This window comes from Lutjanus erythropterus, chromosome 13, assembly GCF_056507025.1.
Source record: "Lutjanus erythropterus isolate fLutEry1 chromosome 13, fLutEry1.hap2, whole genome shotgun sequence".
Classification (NCBI taxonomy): Eukaryota; Metazoa; Chordata; class Actinopteri; order Lutjaniformes; family Lutjanidae; genus Lutjanus; species Lutjanus erythropterus.
Window position 1 is genome coordinate 37,542,577 of NC_139329.1, and position 18,737 is coordinate 37,561,313.

The window sequence follows — 18,737 nt, forward strand, 5'->3', positions numbered from 1 at the left end:
GTTCAAACAGTTTAATGAGAATCACAGTCAAACACTGGGTCACATGTTGTTGACTGAAGGGAAGCTGCTGGATTTAATGATTCATCAGAACCAGGACAACCTTTGACACCAGGGGGCTCATTTATAAAACTTTACGTAGGATTAACCTTAAAATACGTACGTACCAAATTAATATTCATAGACACTGACTGCAGGAGGACGATCGTGGCGAAAGCTGCAGGAAAAGGCTAAAAAAAAGGAACGTCACAGAATGAAAACAACGTTTGTGTTACGGAGGTTGAGTGGGCCAGACGCACGGGATGAGTCGGTAACCTGCGTAATGGATCATGTTTATTCTCTTGTTTGAGTTGAGATTAAACCAAATGCACCAACACGTTTATGTACGAAAACAAACAGTTTCTTTTATTTGCTGTGTTGCAGCAGGTCAAAGGTGCTGCAGCTGTGCGCCCTGCATCTCCACCGCACCTCAGCTGTGCGTCTTTACCCTCCAGCCGCGTCCGTATAGAAATAATAACTCCGCACATTTAAATAGGGATGGTCGAAAGTACGCGTAGGAATGCGCACCCTTTTCCGCATAGTATTTTTCTTTAAATCCCAAGGTTAGCGGTGAAAAATGCGTACGCACATTTCAGCCCATTTTCCGCAATCTTTTTGTGCGCAGCAGCCCTTTATAAATGAGCCCGCAGGTCTGTCTGCAGTGCATGCTGGGTGAAGGGCTGTGAGCAGTGGGCGTGTGCACTGATGGACCAACTGGTCGGATTTGTTTTTGGGAAGTGAATGAAGTGAGAGCAGCAGAGAGGCGCGTTCACACAGAGGTAAGACTTCAGTCACAGTAAACTACACGGACACTCGCTGAAACACTAAGGCACTTTACTGTTATTGATATTTTATATTTTCATATTTTGTCCAGCTAGGATCAGTGTTTAAACTTTATCTCAATGTTTTTAAGCTCAAAATGTCTTTCTCGTTGCACATTTTCTGTACGTTTTTATCTACATGTGCATTTAGTTGATTACTCTTCACAGTTTCACAAGAGTTTATTGATATTTGTTTGCATTTGTATTGTTTTTCTATAACTATTCACCAAAATATCCGACGCACAGCTCTAATCACTGAGGATCATGAGGAAAAACAGGGAGAGTCAAGGGTCAAATGTCTGAAAGTCCTGGTTTGTTTAACTGAAAAGCGCAGAACTTATTGATTTTTTTTTTTAAGTGTAACTTGCAGGTTAAACGTCCTCATGAGATTTATGCATAATCTTGTGTAAAATGACATTTTTAAAACTTAATTTAAGATTGTTTGGACATAAAGAGAGACAGAGAGATGAAATTAAAACTTTTTCTTCCTGAGGTGTTTGTGTGATCAGTTTTAGTTACGGAGGCAGCAGTGAAGTCCCGCCTCTTTACCTGCACGAAACACCCAGGACTGAGAGGCAGGACCCGGTCTTCTCCTGTCAGGAAAACCGCGGACTGGATTTCCTGACAGGCAGCAGTTTGTGTCCCTGTAGATACATAATGATTCGGCATGGTCACCGGAAGTGAAATGCACTGTAAAACTAGCTAAAAACCCCAAACCAGTGAAAGATAACCGCTCAGACTCAAGACGAATTACTTCTGCCGGTAAGTCAGAGACAGACTGAGGCACAGCCACTTCCTCTTCTTACGTCATATGACGCGACATTGAAAAAAACGAGTTTTTTAAAGAGCCTTGTTCCAACAAACCGAATTTTCCTACATTTTTTTTAATCTTTATGTCCAAACAATCTTGAATTAAGTTCTAAAAATGTAATTTTTTAAGTGACATTTTTTCATGATATATATGTATACATATAAACTTTATTTTGGGTATAACTTCAACGTTTTCCTGTTTTTTTTTTGTTGGTTTTTTTCATAGTTCATGTGCCAGCTTTTTAGTGACAGTTAATTCGCAGCTTTCTTTCATGTTTTGCCTAAAGAGTTTTGAAAAAACAAACTGAACATCAGTCATCTGTAAATGTTTTGAATGTTGGAAAGTATATATCTCATTGACCGAGACAAATTGATATGTGTCTTGATATATGTTTAACAATATGACGCATCTTAAGAATCTTTAAATAGACAATAATTCAGTACGATACGATGCAGAACGTGAATCTTTTAGATTTTGATTCTATTAATGCTGTATTAGTACGGTTCTTTTAGTTCAAGAAGAAATCCTGATAGCCTAAATGAAAATCTGTGAACAAACTTTCAAACAGTTTAAAAGTCATTTTTGCAGTAAGATGATCAGCTGCTCTGTTTCATATGAAGAGTGCTGTGGTTTGGATTGAATTTGACCGTGTAGAGGAAGTGGGGTGTGGAGGAACAGTGATGCTGCGTGTTACCTGCTCTCACAGTGACATGACGTCTCTGTGGGTCAACTCGTGGCTCTGTACTCTGCTGTCAGACACGTTTTACCTCAATGATTTACAGCAGTGTTTCTCATATGTGATTCTTAGTGAGATGTATTGATACGCTAGTGCTGCATCGATTTTTGTTATTCACGTTCAGCTCTTTACCGATACAGGCTGTCGTATCTCACACGTTAAAGCCTGATAATTAATCAATAATACACACACTACAAGTGATAGTTCAGACCTTTATATGATTGATTATAGCAGTAGAGTATAGGCCTCAAGACATGAGTATATCTGTGAGTGATTGTCCCTGTTTATCAAAGCTGTGATAATGGTTTGATTGTTGTGACTGGAATTCTGGGTAATGAAGTCCTCAAAATGTAAATAATTATGTTATGCATTAATGCCAGCTGCACAGGCAACTCAAACACACGGGAAAAAAACAGTTCACAGACCACTGACAGCATGGCCGACTGCACGCCACAGAGACATCTGTTTTAATCCAGCAGTGTCTTGAAAGGTTTTATTAGCCCTGAAAATGTATTTTCTCGATCAGCTTCTTATATGAGAAATTGAAAATTGGTTTCCTACATTTTCTACACAAATTTGGTGATATCTGTGTTTCAGATTGATACAGAGGGTGGAAATTTACTTCATCATTGTTTACTGTTCATATTTTGGTATCATGGTGTAAATGTAACTGAAGGTCCCACAGGCGAAGTTGACCCGACCACACCTGTCCTGATCATGGCGGCAGCAGAGTCCAGCCCTCTGACCACTCATGTGCTGAATACCGGAGACGGCGTCCCGGCAGCCAGGATGGCCATCAGCCTGCACCGACTCGACTCCAAGATGATGATCTGGAACATGCTGAATGTCGGGTAGGATTAGAACAAAACACATCACTGCACTGCTCAAACTGTAGGAAAGGGAATAAGCATCAGAATCTGTAATTCTGTAAATTAGCTTCTTTTTGTTTTTAGATTTTGTATATTTTCTTTTAAAGGTTATACATGTTGACTCAGACGCTAAATTGTGTCTTTAGAAATAAAACATGGTGGCCTGATGAGGATGATTGTGTCAAGTTTTGAGTAATGTTAAATATTCTCAACACCACAAAAAAGTGACAAAACCTGAAGAGAAGATACTGAATTTTAATAAAGATGTGATCAGCCTGCGTGAGAATGTACTCTGTCAGAGATAATGAAAAAAAAAGAGAGAGAGAGCTCTGCTTTGTTAATGAGAGAGAGAGACTGAAGTTAATAATTTAAAAACCCTCCTGACCTTTAATGAAACTTGACAACTGACCGGCTTAATGATTTTTAGGACTACAAATGAAGATGGCCGCTGCCCAGGACTCATCAGCCGACAAGCTTTCACTCCCGGCATGTACAAGCTGCGCTTTGAGACGGGTTCATACTGGGAGAGTCTGGATCAGACCTCCTTTTACCCGTATGTAGAGGTGAGCTGCACATCTGTGTCAGGATATAACAAGATAAATACACAATATGTCCAAAATATTTGTATTTGTTTCCTGCCACTAATGAATAAATGGCAGACACATTTTATTTGCTTTATTCTTCTGAATAAAACACAAGGCATAAATCTGTTCTTTGTGGATTAATGGAGTAATAGATTATTAAAGGATGATATATTTTTATAGTTATATGTTTATTGCTGTTTTTATAGTTATATCCTAAATTATAAATTCTTGCAAACAAATCATATGAAAAAACAGGCAGATGGCCACTGTGGTTTTGATGTGACCAGTGATCACCACAAGATGTCAGCAAAACACACACCTCAGTATAGGAGCCAAAGTCATGATAACACGTTATTATAGTGTTTTAATATTTTTTTTATATAATAAAGTCTTACGTGTAGTCATCTCATTTCATTCCTTTAATTTATTTATACTGACAAGATCATGAAACTTCATGTAATGTTTCTGCATTCTCCTCCCTCTATTTTCATTTAATCTTATTGTCATGTTTTTTGTTTTCCTGATCTTATCTCTTTTACTGTTGCCTTAATTTTATTATGTTTTAGTGTCTTTTGCTTGTGTCTTAGTTTTACTTAAACACTAGCTTAATTTTTTCTCGCTTCTGTTTGGCCTAATGGTGTTTTCATAATCGAGAAGTCGGCTGTAAAAAGTAGGGTTAAGAAACAAGGAAACATGTCATAACAACAGACAAAGTAAACAGGGAGCCAAGTGGTTCAAACTGACATGATAAAAATTACCATTACATTCAGGATCAACACGTGTGCATCATGTTTCAGTTGAAAAATCTGAAATATCCTTGTTGTCATCAGTTTAGACAACAGAAACATGCATGGAAAATCTGCAGATTTTCATTTAGAAAAACTGGACAACAAATCAATTATCACACTGACCAAAGTCATAATCATCTGAGTTGTAATAAACTTAATTCATCAGTTTCTATTTGAACTGCTGACTTGGCATGTTTCTGTGTGTGTGTGTGTGTGTGTGTGTGTGTGTGTGTGTGTGTGTGTGTGTTTCCAGGTTGTGTTTACCATCAGTGACCCTGAGCAGAGGTTCCACCTCCCTCTGCTGATGAGTCGGTTCTCCTACAGCACCTACAGAGGGAGCTGAGAGCTCCGAGGACGACCAGCTGCAGCTTCACTGCACTGCAACCCGTCTACAGAAATGTATATAAATGTACAATTGGTGAAATATGACTATTTTAATCATCACTGACATTAATGTATCATCAGACAACATCATTTAAGACTTCAGTTTGGTCCAGTGAAGTTGATTTACCCATTAAAGTGACTTGTTAAATGTGTATTTAACATACGGTGCTGACTTGGCATGTTTCTGTGTATCTCTTCAATTTATGTTTCATATTTCTCATAACACAAACTATTCTTTTGGAATAAAATCTCAATTTACATATGTATGCGAAGCTCTTATTTATCTATTTCTCAAGCTGATTATGAAGGTTTTCTAAGCAACTGAAATGAAATGGTTTCTTTTTATTCCTGGTTTTCTATTTACATTTATTTTAATGACCAATTAATTATTTAAGATATTTTTTGAGCAGAAATTTGACGTGGATTTGCTGTTTATTTGATAGTAAATTAAAAGTCTATAGGTTTTGGACAAAGACCAGACAAAAGGAGCAATTTAAAGAGGTCACACGGGTTCAGGGAAACTGTGATGGATGTTTTTTACTACTTTCAGAGATTTAACAGACCAGATGAATGACTGATTTATTGAGATAATAATAATAATAATAATAATAATTATAATAATTATAATAATAATAATAGTCAACAATTTAAAAAAATTAGTTGCAGGCGACACAGAAATAAACACATTTGAAGCAAAAATAGTTTTAATGTAATTAATGTATTTGATTCATTATTTTCATCTCGTATTTCCTTTTATTTTTTCATACAAACCGTTTTAAATATTTTATTATCTTGCTTAGTTGTTTAACTATGTAATGTTTATATGTAATATTGGAGAAAATGCCCAGTCATCCCATGTTTTGGTAACAGTTACATGAGACTGAAAGAAGCATTGGAGAAAGTGCCTTTCAGTCTCAGCCAATCAGAGACAAGGTGTGCTGTGAGGACCCCGTGTGAACGTTTTTGATGCCTGAATGTAATAAAGTCCTCTTCAAATAAAATTAAATGTATTCGCTTATATAAATTAGTAACTTAGCTTTTTTCGAATTACGCTGACAATTTTCTGACCTAAAGAAATTAAATTATCATTAGATATTTTCTTCTTATATTAATTTCTGACAGGCATTAGCAGAGAAAGACTGTCGGGCCTTTACATCATCCTCTCGTTGACATTTCACTCCGTCGCTGTTATTCAATAACACTTGTAGGAGCAACATGATGAACTGAAGGAGAGGAAATTAAAGAAAAAGCTTCGTGTTTTGGACTGAAAGACTGGGCAAGCGGCTCGGGGAGGATGTCTCAGATGCTGAGGCTTCTCTCGGCGGCCGCACTGCCTCTCTGCCGGGCTGCAGGAGCCCGAGCTCGGCTCTCCGCGGTGACGGCAGGTCGGCTCTTCACAGCCGGATACCGAAGCTCCGCTGCCCCGGTAAGTGAAGGTGGAGGCTTTCTAGATGAACTGTTGTCTGTGAAATGTACCAGCCCGTCAGTGACTTAATGTCCTTAATGTCTTTCCCCGCTGTCGGAAGTTAGAGTTAAGCTAAAATGCGTTTATGTAGAGGAACGAAGTTTAGCTAGCCAGACCTCTTACCAAACCCCATTGCAAAACCGTTCAGCTTAGGAGTCGTTTGCATAGTAACAAAATAATATACCGACAGAACCTCCATGTGAGACATTATCTGCCTGATTATAATCTACTTTTTAATTCGGCCCTGATCTGATTCAACAAATAACATCTGTTTTAAGAAAAAAAAGACTTTCTCTGTGTGGAGAGATGCTACTCGTTAGCAAGCAGACTGGCTTGGAATTACAGGCAAATGGGTAAATTTTAAGATAATTTCAATCATTATAGAGATATTTTGTTCTCCCGCCAAGTGTATGTGGTGTATTTTGAAATATGAAGCTAAGTTTAAGTTGTAGAACAACGTGGCAAAGTTCATCACGATGCTCTTCTCACAAAGTAAGCTAACAGGCGTCTCAAGTTGCTACTTGCTAAAGTAAATATGTAACAGCTAGTTTACTTAGCGGCAACTGATTTACCCATAAAACCTAATTTGTACAGATACTTGCACCAATATTCTGCCTTACTTATGATGCCTAAACTGTAATAGTATTTTTCTACACCAGTGTGAAAGATAAGCTTGTAGCCATCAGTCTTTTTACCATTAATGACCACAGTTAGCAGGATAATACTAAATGTCTTTTTTACAATGTCTTACAACATAATGTTGGGTTATTGAGAGCTGTCGATAACAGCAGATTTTGGATAGGGCTGGGTAATATATCATTATTGTATTGTATCGTGATACAAGACTAGATATTGTGATATAGAGTAATTGTTGTATTTTCCTGTTTTTAAAGGCTGCGTTACAGTAAAGTGATGTCATTTTCTGAACTTATCAGACTGTTCTAGCTGTTCTGTTATTTGCCTTTACCAGTTTAGTCATTATCTTATCTCACCTGTTGCAATATCCAGGTATTTGGTCATATATTGTGATATTTACTCATTTTACTACCTCAATCACTTCCAACCCCTGGAGTACACAACAAGTTGTCGGCCACAACCTACATGATCAATAATTCTCTTTATCAACCAATATGCAACTTAACTATCATGAAAAGTATTTCAGATATATTTCCCAGGACTAACTTTGGATATATATTTTTGTCATTGTTCCAGTCAATCATGGCTCAGTGCAGACCAGTCAAGTTCTTCCACAACCGACTGAGAATAGCATTTCTTTTTTGATAAGATAAAAGATGAAATACTCCTTCATTGGTCCCACAATGGTGAAATTTGCAGTGTAACAGCAGCAAGTGGATATAATAGAAATTAGTAACCAAGCAATGGATAGAGGTGGCTTTGTAAACAGGGGTATTATCATATAAAGGTACAAGCACACTATTTTCTAAAACAAACCCACAGTATGTTGTAACAGTAATATTTACTTTTGTTGCCACTGAGGAGCTCAGACCAAACCAAGACAGACCCAGAACAAAAGAATGTGAACCAGGCTGTCCACATACTTTTGGCCTTGTGTTATATCAACATCAAGATCCTGATGAGCTATTTTTGACCAGCTGTTCCACACCTTTATTATTCCACTGCTCACAGAGTCTAATGCAGGTCACAATTCACTGGTCAGGAGTTTTAAATAAAAGTGACCTTCAGTCTTACAAAACAGAGACCTTTTCAGGTTGTTTTTGTTTTCTGTGGACTCACTTTGATTTTGTGATCTTTTCCAGAGTGTCTGTCGGACTCCAGCTAACTTCCTGTCCTGTCGTAGATTCCAGTCAGCTCAGCGGCGACTTTATTCCACTGAGCCCAAAGGTGAGGGCAGCTGAAATGTTGTGTGTGACCTGAGGCTGCTGGATATTAGAGTCTTATCTCTGATTTTTGGCTGTAGTTTTGGTTTTTTAGCAGGAAAATAGTGTGAAATAGCAGAATCAGAAACAGTATAAACATGTAATTTCTGTGATGAAAACTGATACTGGAATAGAAACCAAAGAGGAGACGCTGGTTTATCAGACAGATGTGAGATCTAACTATCATCTGTGTGTTTCAGATGGGAAAGGAGGAGCAGGAGGAGGGAAGAGAGGAGGAGGAGGAGGAGGAGGAGGAAAAGACTGGTGGAGCCGAATACAAAAGGTTTGTCACACTTCCAAGGGTTGTTTGTTGGAGAAAGTGAGATTTTTTTTAGTGTGTAGTTCAGCTAAAATAAAAAATAAAGGGTGGTCTGCTCTTACTGAACCTTTCTCTGGCAGAGTTGATGTTAAAGGTTAATTGTTGCACTGTGTAGGTTGATGCTGGTTCTTCCAGGAAACTTCTCTTCCTCTACTTTTTAAAGTTACTGTTGACACTTTTATGATATAAAACTGACGATACACAGGCAGAGTTTTATGGAAAATCCTGTGAGGAAAATTAATGAAAATGTTGAGTTCTGGTTTGAAGTTTTAGGAAAGTTGTTGGCTCTTCAAATTCAGACGCTCAGAGAAATTCTAATTTTGGTCTCCTTTTTTTGAGGCATTTTCTTACTTTTGCGACAAGAAACTCAGCTCTGATACTGTAACCGCAGTCCTTGGTGTGATCCCTGGTGAGGCGATCAGACGCCACAGCTTTTTCATCAATATTGGCTTGACTCTTCATTTTATTTAATTGGAACTCAGCTGCCACTGGATTGGGGATGTGATGGTGCATTTTAAGGTTGAGAAACTGAAATACCAGGAGAGCCACCCAGGGATTTTATACAGTCTGATAGAAACAAAGAAGGACTCACGAATATAAAATAATTAAAATTTCTGTTCTAAAGTGAAGAGAGCTGTAGTTGCTTGTAGATGTTGGTCCAGTAAATGTCTGTGCTCGTCTGCAGGGTGACTTCCCCTGGGATGAGAAGGATTTCCGTTACCTGGCGGTCACCGTGGCCGGAGTGAGTTCAGCCCTGCTCTACTTCTACTTCAGAGACAACGGCAGAGAGATCAGCTGGAAGGACTTCGTCCACCGCTACATCAGCAGAGGAATGGTGAGGAGCATCCTGGGACATTTCTGTTCACAGTCCCGCATTCACTGCAAACCTTCAGCTTGAGACTTGAATTTTAAGAAATAAATATGTAACGTTTAACTAAGAAAAGACAGAAACAATGAAAATTTATTTTTTAAAGATTATCTACATGTATTTTTTCTGTGCAGGTGGATCGGTTAGAGGTCGTCAACAAACAGTACGTCAGAGTCATCCTGGTCCCGGGAGCCGACCCTGATACGGTGAGAACAAACAACTGAAAACTTTAAACAAACAGAACGTCATGAAATATCCAACAAATCAGCTTGTATAGATTTAGATTTAGTTACTGGATGAACCAAGGTAGTACTGCTTACTGTACTATAATGGAGAAAAACACACAGCTCGTCATCAAGCCTCTGCAGAAGCCTGACAACAACCTGATCATTTGAATCAGGTGTGTTGGAGCAGGGAAACATCTAAAACATGCAGGACAGTGGACCCTGAGGACCAGGGTTGGGGAACACTGCGCTAGATGAAGTGGAACGTCTTTGTGTATGGCAGAATTTTTACATTTATTTTGGTGTGTAAATAATTCCCCAGAGAACAACAACAGTATAGTATTTTTACATACTTGAATGGTGTAGGATGAGACTGTTTTATCAGTGCTTGAAGTGGACACCGGTACTTCCCTTATTCACATTATGGCGTGTGAATCAACCAGTATTGTATTTATTTAACCAGAGGGACCTTTGTGTCAATTATTAGAGTGAAAAATAGTTGATTATGTGCACTGACTTTAGTGTGTGGTGCAGTGAAGATGTCAGCTCAGGATGCTTCTTGATCCTTGTGTCCCCCGGTGCGATACTTTCTCTTCTCTCTGCTTTTAGTGTCACACAAATGAAGCACCTCTGCACCACCGTGCTCTACAGCATGTCCACTTGTCCCTCGGGTTGTTTGCACTTTGCACCCAAGCTTTTTGTCTTTGACAATGAGCCAGTTGTTCTGGAAGTAAAAATATACCATTCGATCCTTCGACCATCAGTCAAACAGGGTCATTCATTGTGACTGACGTTATTGTTAACACGGTAGTTGACTGTTGTAGTGAAAACTGCAGGTGTATTTGTTGTTCTTAACGTTACGATAGGAGTGGCGCTAACGTTAGTTTGCTGCTTCCAAAAAATATCAGACCTGTGTTTGATTTAGGACCACATATGAAAGTGGCCTCTATCAGAATTAAAAAGATCTGATTCCATGTGATTTCTGATGTTCACACTGATATGAAAATATCAGATCTGAGTCACATATTTGAAAAAAAAAAAGAAAATCAGATCTGGGCCACTTTTGCCTGCAGTGTGAATGTAGCTGTTGTGACCCTGTGTAATGCAGTTTATTTAAGGCTATAACCCACATGACCTGAGAAGAAGAGCGCAGAAAAGAGCTCCAGCAGCTCATTAAAAGTGCCAGTGCACAAGAAAACCTCAAGATACACCAAAGATTAAAGTGTATAAGTGCCGGTCCACTTTGAGCTCTGCTTTTTTTTAATGTGTTTGATGTTGAAAGTCACATCCCAGTTAGATTTCTGATCTTCTCGTTCCATATTCCACCCTGCCACCTCTCCGTTTTTCAAATCTCAGCCTTTCAGCCAACTGCAAAACAAAAGGTGACGGTGCTTTTGCTGTTTTAGCCCAAACTCTCTGGAACAGGGAGGTCAGCAGGGGTCAGCAGCCTGCAGCTCTTTTGCCTCTCCAGTGGCTCCCTGCAGCTTTGACAAAAAAATATTATTTTCTCTTAACATTTTAATTTTCATTTGTCATCGCTGTAGTCCAAAAGTGATTTTTGCATTCTACAATTGCAGTGACTAGTCTGTCTCAGCTGACTATGGATTCCAGATCCATAAAAAGAAAAGTTTCCAAGTAGAATAGACAATTTTTATAGTTGCGGCTCCAGAGACATTTTTAAAAAATTTTTGGCTCCTCTCCAGTCAATCAGATCTGCAGAATCTTTGACTGTTGTAAGCACTTTCTAAAAACACATCTCTGTAGGAAACGCTTTTGTAGATATTTCCTGGTTCTTGTCTTGGTTTGTTAATTTGGTCTGTATTTTATATTCTTCATATTTTTTTCTGTCTTTGTGTGACGCACTTTGTAACTGTGTGCTTTTAAAAAAAGTACTGTATAAATAATGTTTACGAATTTTATGTGTTTAAGATGTTGTGATGTTTATGAATTCATATGTGACCTGCAGAGCTATGTCTGGTTTAACATCGGCAGCGTCGACACGTTTGAGAGAAACCTGGAGGCGGCTCACATGGAGCTCGGCCTGGAGCCGTCACACCGACCTGCCGTCGTCTACAGCACTGAGAGCGACGGGTGGGTTCAACACAAAAACACACAAACACGTCCCTTTTTTCTGATTTATTTATACACAGTATGATCTGTAAATCAGTGGCTTTTAACAGCCGTCCTGGAACAGCTGTGAAGAGGAACATTTCTACTTTACTGAGAGAAAATACGACTGTCAGAGAATGAGAACTTCACTTCTCTGTCTCTGCAGCTCTTTTCTGCTCAGCATGGTCCCCACCCTGCTGCTCATCGGCTTCCTGCTCTTCACCCTGCGGCGAGGACCAATGGGAGGAGGTCCTGGTGGTGGGAGGGGCGGACCGTTCAGTATGAGCGAGTCTACGGCGAAGATGATGAAGGACAACATCGAGGTGAAGTTCAAGGACGTGGCCGGCTGCGAGGAGGCCAAACTCGAGATCCTGGAGTTCGTCAACTTCCTGAAGAACCCACAGCAGTACCAGGACCTCGGGGCCAAAATCCCAAAGGTAAATAAACAAACAAACAAAACAAAACAAAACATGTGCAGACTGGGCATCAGGGAGCTAAAATTCAACTGAGATGCTTTTTTATTAGTTGCTTCCTCTATCATTGTTAGTAACTAGTGAAAAATTGTTGTGTGTGAGGGTTTTTTTTGTGTCTGAAGGGAGGCTCGTCAGAAAAAGTTTGAGAATCATTTTGTGACAGTAAACTGCAGAATCTGTACCATGTTTTTATTTTTAGTTGAATTCCTCTTTTAATTTTGTAATAGGGATTTTAGTCAGGCTGCAAAATATTATCAAAATCAAAAGTAAGATGTGTGACAACATACCATTATATATATATATGAAGAACTGTGGTACTACAGAGATGCCCAGGTCGACCAATCACATTCTGCAGATGAAAGTAAACAATACATAACTCTAACTTAATCATAACTAAAGAACATGAGTGTAATATTTAGTTTTGTCAGTCGGACTGAAGTATTGTGTCCAGTCTGATGAGTTAAAGTAATGTCTTTGTCTTGTGGTGTCTCAGGGTGCTGTGCTGTCTGGACCTCCTGGGACAGGAAAGACTCTGCTGGCTAAAGCCACAGCCGGAGAAGCCAACGTCCCCTTCATCACCGTTAACGGCTCCGAGTTCCTGGAGATGTTTGTGGGCGTCGGTCCTGCCAGGGTGAGTCAACGAGACCAGATCATCATTCTCCGATTTGTGAAGAATTTAGAAGAAATCTGAAAACGTTCCCAGAACAGCGGCCATGTTTTTGCACTTGCTGCAGTGAAAACAGATCGGTTCATTTAAGTTTCTTCCTCCGCAGGTGAGAGACATGTTCTCCATGGCGAGGAAGAACGCCCCCTGCATCCTCTTCATCGATGAGATCGACGCTGTGGGGAGGAAGAGAGGAGGAGGGAACTTTGGAGGTCAGAGTGAGCAGGAGAACACCCTGAACCAGCTGCTGGTGGAGATGGACGGTACGTCGAAGACAAACTCATGTCTGATTGTTCAGGATTTTGATTTTTATAGGTCTCATGTGTAACCTGACCTCTTTTTTTGTTCTGCAGGTTTTAACACAGCCACTAACGTGGTGGTCCTGGCTGGAACCAACAGACCTGACATCCTGGATCCTGCACTGATGAGACCAGGACGCTTCGACAGACAGATCTACATAGGTCAGTTCAACTCTGACAACTGATTGATGTCTATAATATGTCTTCGCCTCCTTTTTTGTCAATGAAAAAAAAAAAAAACATTAACAGAAGACAAACAACCTTTCTTTTCTAACATGTGAGAGTCTCTTGTCTCCTCTCAGGTCCTCCAGACATAAAGGGCAGGGCGTCCATCTTTAAAGTCCACCTGCGACCAATCAAACTTGACCCCAGCATGGACAAAGACGCTCTCGCTAGGAAGATGGCCGCCGCCACACCAGGATTCACTGGTATGTTAGAGCTGCATCATCTGTCTCAGTCTGATGTTTTCATTCAAACTGTTAGTCATGTAGAAGAGTTTAATTTAAAACAGTGTAGTCAGTTTTTGTTTTAACCTGCTCTGTAAACTCTACGTGACGGCTGAGACGGTTTATTACTTTGTTTAGCTTAAACTATGAAATAAAGTGAGAACTCCTTTTCATGTTAAATGATAAAAAAAGACAGTAAGTGTAAGACAGGAAAAGATTTTTTGAGCTGCTAACACTTAAAGAAATACTGCGCTTAAAAAGAAAATGAACTAAATGAAGATATCAGAATTCTGACATGTTTGTTGATGATGTATTTTTCTGTGTGAATAATCAGGAGCTGACATCGCTAACGTCTGTAACGAGGCAGCGCTGATCGCTGCCAGACACTTGGACCCGTCCGTCAACGCCAAACACTTCGAACAGGCCATCGACCGAGTCATCGGAGGTCAGTGTTCAACATTCAGACCAGTTTTATGTTAAATGTGTTGTTATATTTGAATTCGTAGCGAGGTTTGTAGTAGGCAGCTGGACTTGATAGAGTTCTTGAAGACGTTTCGCCTCTCATCCAAGAAGCTTCTTCACCTCTGACTGACTGGTTTGGGAGTTCAGGTATTAAACCTGTGTGGGGTCTTTAAAGACCCCACATAGATAAAAAATAAAGGATGAATGAATGAATGAATAGGTTTAATACCTGAACTCCCAAACCAGTCAGTCAGAGGTGAAGAAGCTTCTTGGATGAGAGGCGAAACGTCTTCAAGAACTCTATCAAGTCCAGCTGCCTACTACAAACCTCGCTACGAATACCATGACTGAGAATCTTCACAGACATGTTATATTTCAAATAGTTACTTCCCTGGTATTAAAACCTTTTAAGTTATAGAATAATAATGAACAAGAGACAACAAGTGAAAACCCCAAACATGAAATGTTTTATTTTGCTGCCATCAGAGTCTCATCAGTCCTGTTGTGTGTTTTCAGGTCTGGAGAAGAAGACTCAGGTCCTTCAGCCCACAGAGAAGAAGACTGTGGCGTATCACGAGGCCGGTCACGCCATCGTCGGCTGGTTCCTGCAGCACGCCGACCCGCTGCTGAAGGTACAACTTATATCTGTAACTACAAAAACAAACTATGTCAGGCTTTATGAACAAATGAAAAGAATCTATTCCAAAAGTGTCCAACTTGATCAGGAATTAATCTAAACAGGAAATTTGTAAATTGGTTAAAATGGTCAGCATAGTTTTAATCAGCGTTGAAGTAATTTTTCATGTTAAAACTGAATATCTTTTGCTTTTAGAGTGACCAAAATAAAAAGTAGAAGAGTATTTGTTACTATTAATGTAATTACTATAATTAATCATTTATAATTGGCGTTAAATCTGTTGAAGGAAATAATCTAACTGCTCAAATTTCAACAATAATGACATGTACTGAACTGAAACTGCCAGTAGTGAAGAAAAGACGTACACTGTCCTTAAACACATCGTGTGTGTGTGTGTGTCCAGGTGTCAATCATCCCTCGGGGGAAGGGTCTGGGTTACGCTCAGTACCTGCCCAGAGAGCAGTACCTGTACAGCAGAGAGCAGCTGTTCGACAGGATGTGCATGATGCTGGGAGGCCGCGTGGCCGAGCAGGTCTTCTTCGGCAGGATCACCACCGGAGCTCAGGACGACCTGAAGAAGGTCACACAGTCCGCCTACGCTCAGGTAACAACAACAACACACCTGCTGCTGCTCCTGTTTGACTCTTTCCCTGCTGTGACTCCTGGTTCTCCTCTCCGACGTCTCTGTGCAGGTGGTGCAGTTTGGGATGAGCGAGAAGGTGGGGCAGGTGTCGTTCGACCTGCCCCGGCAGGGCGAGATGGTCATGGAGAAGCCGTACAGCGAAGCCACGGCCGAGCTGATCGACGAGGAGGTCCGTGAGCTGGTGGAGCGAGCGTACCAGAGAACCATGCAGCTCATCGAGGACAAGAAGGAGCTGGTGGAGATGGTGAGACTCTGGTGCATCGTGCTCTTCTTAGAGGACTTGAAAAGTGGTAGATTTAAAAGAAAAAAAATTCTCGTGTCCAATCCTGATTTTGTCCTCAGGTGGGGAAACGTCTCCTGGAGAAGGAGGTCCTGGACAAGGCGGACATGTTGGAGCTTCTGGGCCCGCGGCCGTTTGAGGAGAAGTCGACGTACGAGGAGTTTGTTGAAGGGACGGGGAGCTTCGAGGAGGACACGAGCCTGCCGGAGGGCCTCCGAGACTGGAACCAGGAGAGAGGAGGGGAGGCCGAGGAGACGAGCTCGACTCAGGACAAACAGCAGGCCATGTAGAGGCCGAAGACTCAGATAAGACAGACGCTTCACACCCCAGCTGCAAAAAAACAAAAAAGAAAACCTCAACTCACTGCTGAGTCAGTTTCACAGAGCACAGATTAGTAATTCATACCCACAATTCACTTTGGTTCCCTCAGGTTAATAATTCAAACACTCAAATGACCAAATCCATCAGCGGGAAGTTCTCCGTTTCATCAGACTTTTCCCCTCAACACTCAAGGATTTCATTTTAATTTTGCACTGAGACGAGTGGAGATATTTCAGCTTTCTGTCTGATTTAAAAACACAGTTTCTGGAGCTTTTCTTTTTCAGATGGATTTACAAAAGAGAAGGAAGCAATTTAAGCTCATAAATTAGTCATTTGAGGGAACATTTGGTCAGAAATCTTTGTACCGTCTATCTATTTATTTTTATTTCATCGAGGCTGCGATCAGTTTTTGTTTTTTCACCGTTCGGACAGGAAGACGCTCCAAATCGCCTTAAACAGGAGACCAACAAACATTCTTTTTTAAATGATTCACATTGTGAACAGACTGATATTTCTTTTTATTTATTTAATAAAAAGGGAGTTCTGCTCCCCGACTGACGTCTGACTTCCTGATAACGAGGAAGGAAAAGTTGAACACAGTCTGAAGAACTTTTCTGCAGCCAAATTTAAATCATTTTTTAAAGATTTAAATATTTAGAGAATTTGGTGTGAAGTTTATTTTGTTTTTTCAACATTTCAAGGTTACTGCAGAACATCTGCAGACACACAGCGACTGTCAGTTTGAGCTTCACGGAGTTTGGATTTATTTTATACAAACACTGATGCTGTGACTCGATGACGTGGAGATGATTGTAAACTGTTTGTTTATTGATAATGACTCAACAGGAAGCTGCTACATCACCAACCCCACTGACTGATGGGAAATGTTTCAGTTAATATTTCAGTTTTCTCTCTGAAGGATTTCTGCTGATTTAAAGGAAAAATCCCCCTTAAACTTTTAAACAAAAAAGTCAACTTCAGGCTTCATTTATGTGGCAGAATGAGAGCAGTTTTTTCCCCAAACAGATTCTTCTTTATAGCAAAACGAAAGACTTCAGTATGTTATATTGTGATATTTTTAAGTCAACCAATTAAATTGGGGCAGTACTGAATAAAAACAGTTTGAAGCTTCCTTCATGACTTTGACATTCAAATGCAGCATTTCAACACAGTGCAGCTTTTTAAAATTTATTCTGTTTCTGTTTTGGACCTTCAAATCGCTGCTTTTGCCTTATTTGTTATTTTATTTTTCTATTTCTTTTTTTTTCTGACTCTGAAAAGCGCTACATAAGTATAATGTATTATTATGGTCCAGCCAACAGTCAAAACCCAAAGACTCTTCATTTACTGCACAACTGACAAAGAAAAGCAGCAAATATTTGACATATTCGAATGAAAAATGACTGAAACAATTAATCCCTTATAAAAATAGTTTGGTAATTTTGTTTTGATCAACTAAACGATAAGTGGATTGTTCGTTGCAGCCCTAGAATCCAGTGGTGGATCTTTAGAATCGTTTTTGACTCCTGTGATCCAAACATTTACAACAACTAAACACACATTTTGAAATAGATAAATGTAATCACTTCCAAAATTTACAACTTGTACTTATGTAATGAAATATCCATATATGCTGCTATGCCATTCAGAAACATTATTTTCGTCCTGGTGAAAAAAACTGTTTGCTCTCCCTTTTGCCGTACGCAGAGCGAGGCTGCTCCGGTACGAACAGGACCGTCTGCAGCAATCAGCACCAGAAGTTACAATAACAATGAAAATAGACTGAGACTAACTAGATGAATCGCAAGAATTTTGTTTGAGCATTTTAAAATCTTTTTAAGAGTGATGATGTCAGAATATGATGACAGACATTCAAAAATTCATTCAGAAACCTCAAGTGAAGTTTTAACTTTTTAAATCATATTAAATGTATCTTAAGTCTGGCCTCTGTGCAGAAGCTATGAACTATTATAATAATAAGAGACGTACTGTTGCATTTGGTGACACATTTTATCTCTTATTGTTCAGAATTTAAACCAAAACCAAGAAGAAAAGTAAGACGTCTTTCCAGTTAAACACCAAGAAACTAAACTGTTTGAAGAAGTGGTTGTGATCGATCAAAGTATCTGTAGGGGGATTTTTTTCCTTACCTTCTTGTCCTTATGTCAGTTGTCCAGCAGGTGGTGTCGTCCTCGCTGTGACAGCAGGCAGAATGTGAAGGTGCAGCTGCTGTGGGTCTGTAGCTGCAGTCTGTTAACAGCAGGAGGCTTCAGCTGATGAAGATACTCGATGTTAAACAGTCTGCTTCTGATGTTTTACTGACTGAACAAGATTATTAAACACACTGATGACGAATCAGTTGAACCCTCCTGAACTGTGTATTTAAAGTGAGTTATCCTGCTGAAGCCCCGCCCTCCTGTGACCTCACATGTTTACCTGCAACCTTTGTGCTGTTTGCTACCTACAGAAGTTCATTTCTGCCAGTTGATCCTAAAAAAAAAAGATCCTGTAGATCATAAAAATTAGAAACTTCATGAAGTAATGACTTACTATCTCGAAATAACTAATGGACAGACTGACGTGATTATTTTTACTGTCAA

The 18,737-nt window shown here is 39.7% G+C and overlaps 2 protein-coding genes across 3 annotated transcripts; both read left to right on the forward strand.

Moving 5' to 3' along the window:
• Positions 1-666: 666 nt before the first annotated feature.
• LOC146317076 (5-hydroxyisourate hydrolase-like) lies at positions 667-5,295 on the forward strand. Of its 2 annotated transcripts, none has more exons than XM_084733723.1 (4): positions 667-815; positions 3,090-3,255; positions 3,701-3,836; positions 4,899-5,295. In XM_084733723.1, the coding sequence occupies exons 2-4, from the start codon at positions 3,122-3,124 to the stop codon at positions 4,986-4,988; spliced, it is 360 nt and encodes a 119-aa protein (XP_084589849.1). In that variant the 5' UTR covers positions 667-815; positions 3,090-3,121; the 3' UTR covers positions 4,989-5,295. The 2 variants fall into 2 exon arrangements, with proteins under 2 accessions (XP_084589849.1, XP_084589848.1); XM_084733722.1 differs by having other exon boundaries at positions 673-815; positions 3,081-3,255.
• Positions 5,296-6,252: 957 nt separating this feature from the next.
• Positions 6,253-16,624, forward strand: afg3l1 (AFG3-like AAA ATPase 1). Its single transcript, XM_084733735.1, has 16 exons — positions 6,253-6,455; positions 8,273-8,357; positions 8,593-8,675; positions 9,397-9,546; positions 9,714-9,785; positions 11,770-11,894; positions 12,079-12,349; positions 12,879-13,016; positions 13,159-13,312; positions 13,403-13,510; positions 13,651-13,776; positions 14,129-14,239; positions 14,773-14,888; positions 15,297-15,497; positions 15,586-15,780; positions 15,879-16,624. Exons 1-16 carry the CDS (start codon positions 6,324-6,326, stop codon positions 16,104-16,106), a joined length of 2,295 nt encoding a protein of 764 aa, XP_084589861.1. The 5' UTR covers positions 6,253-6,323; the 3' UTR covers positions 16,107-16,624.
• The last annotated feature ends 2,113 nt before the right edge of the window (positions 16,625-18,737 follow it).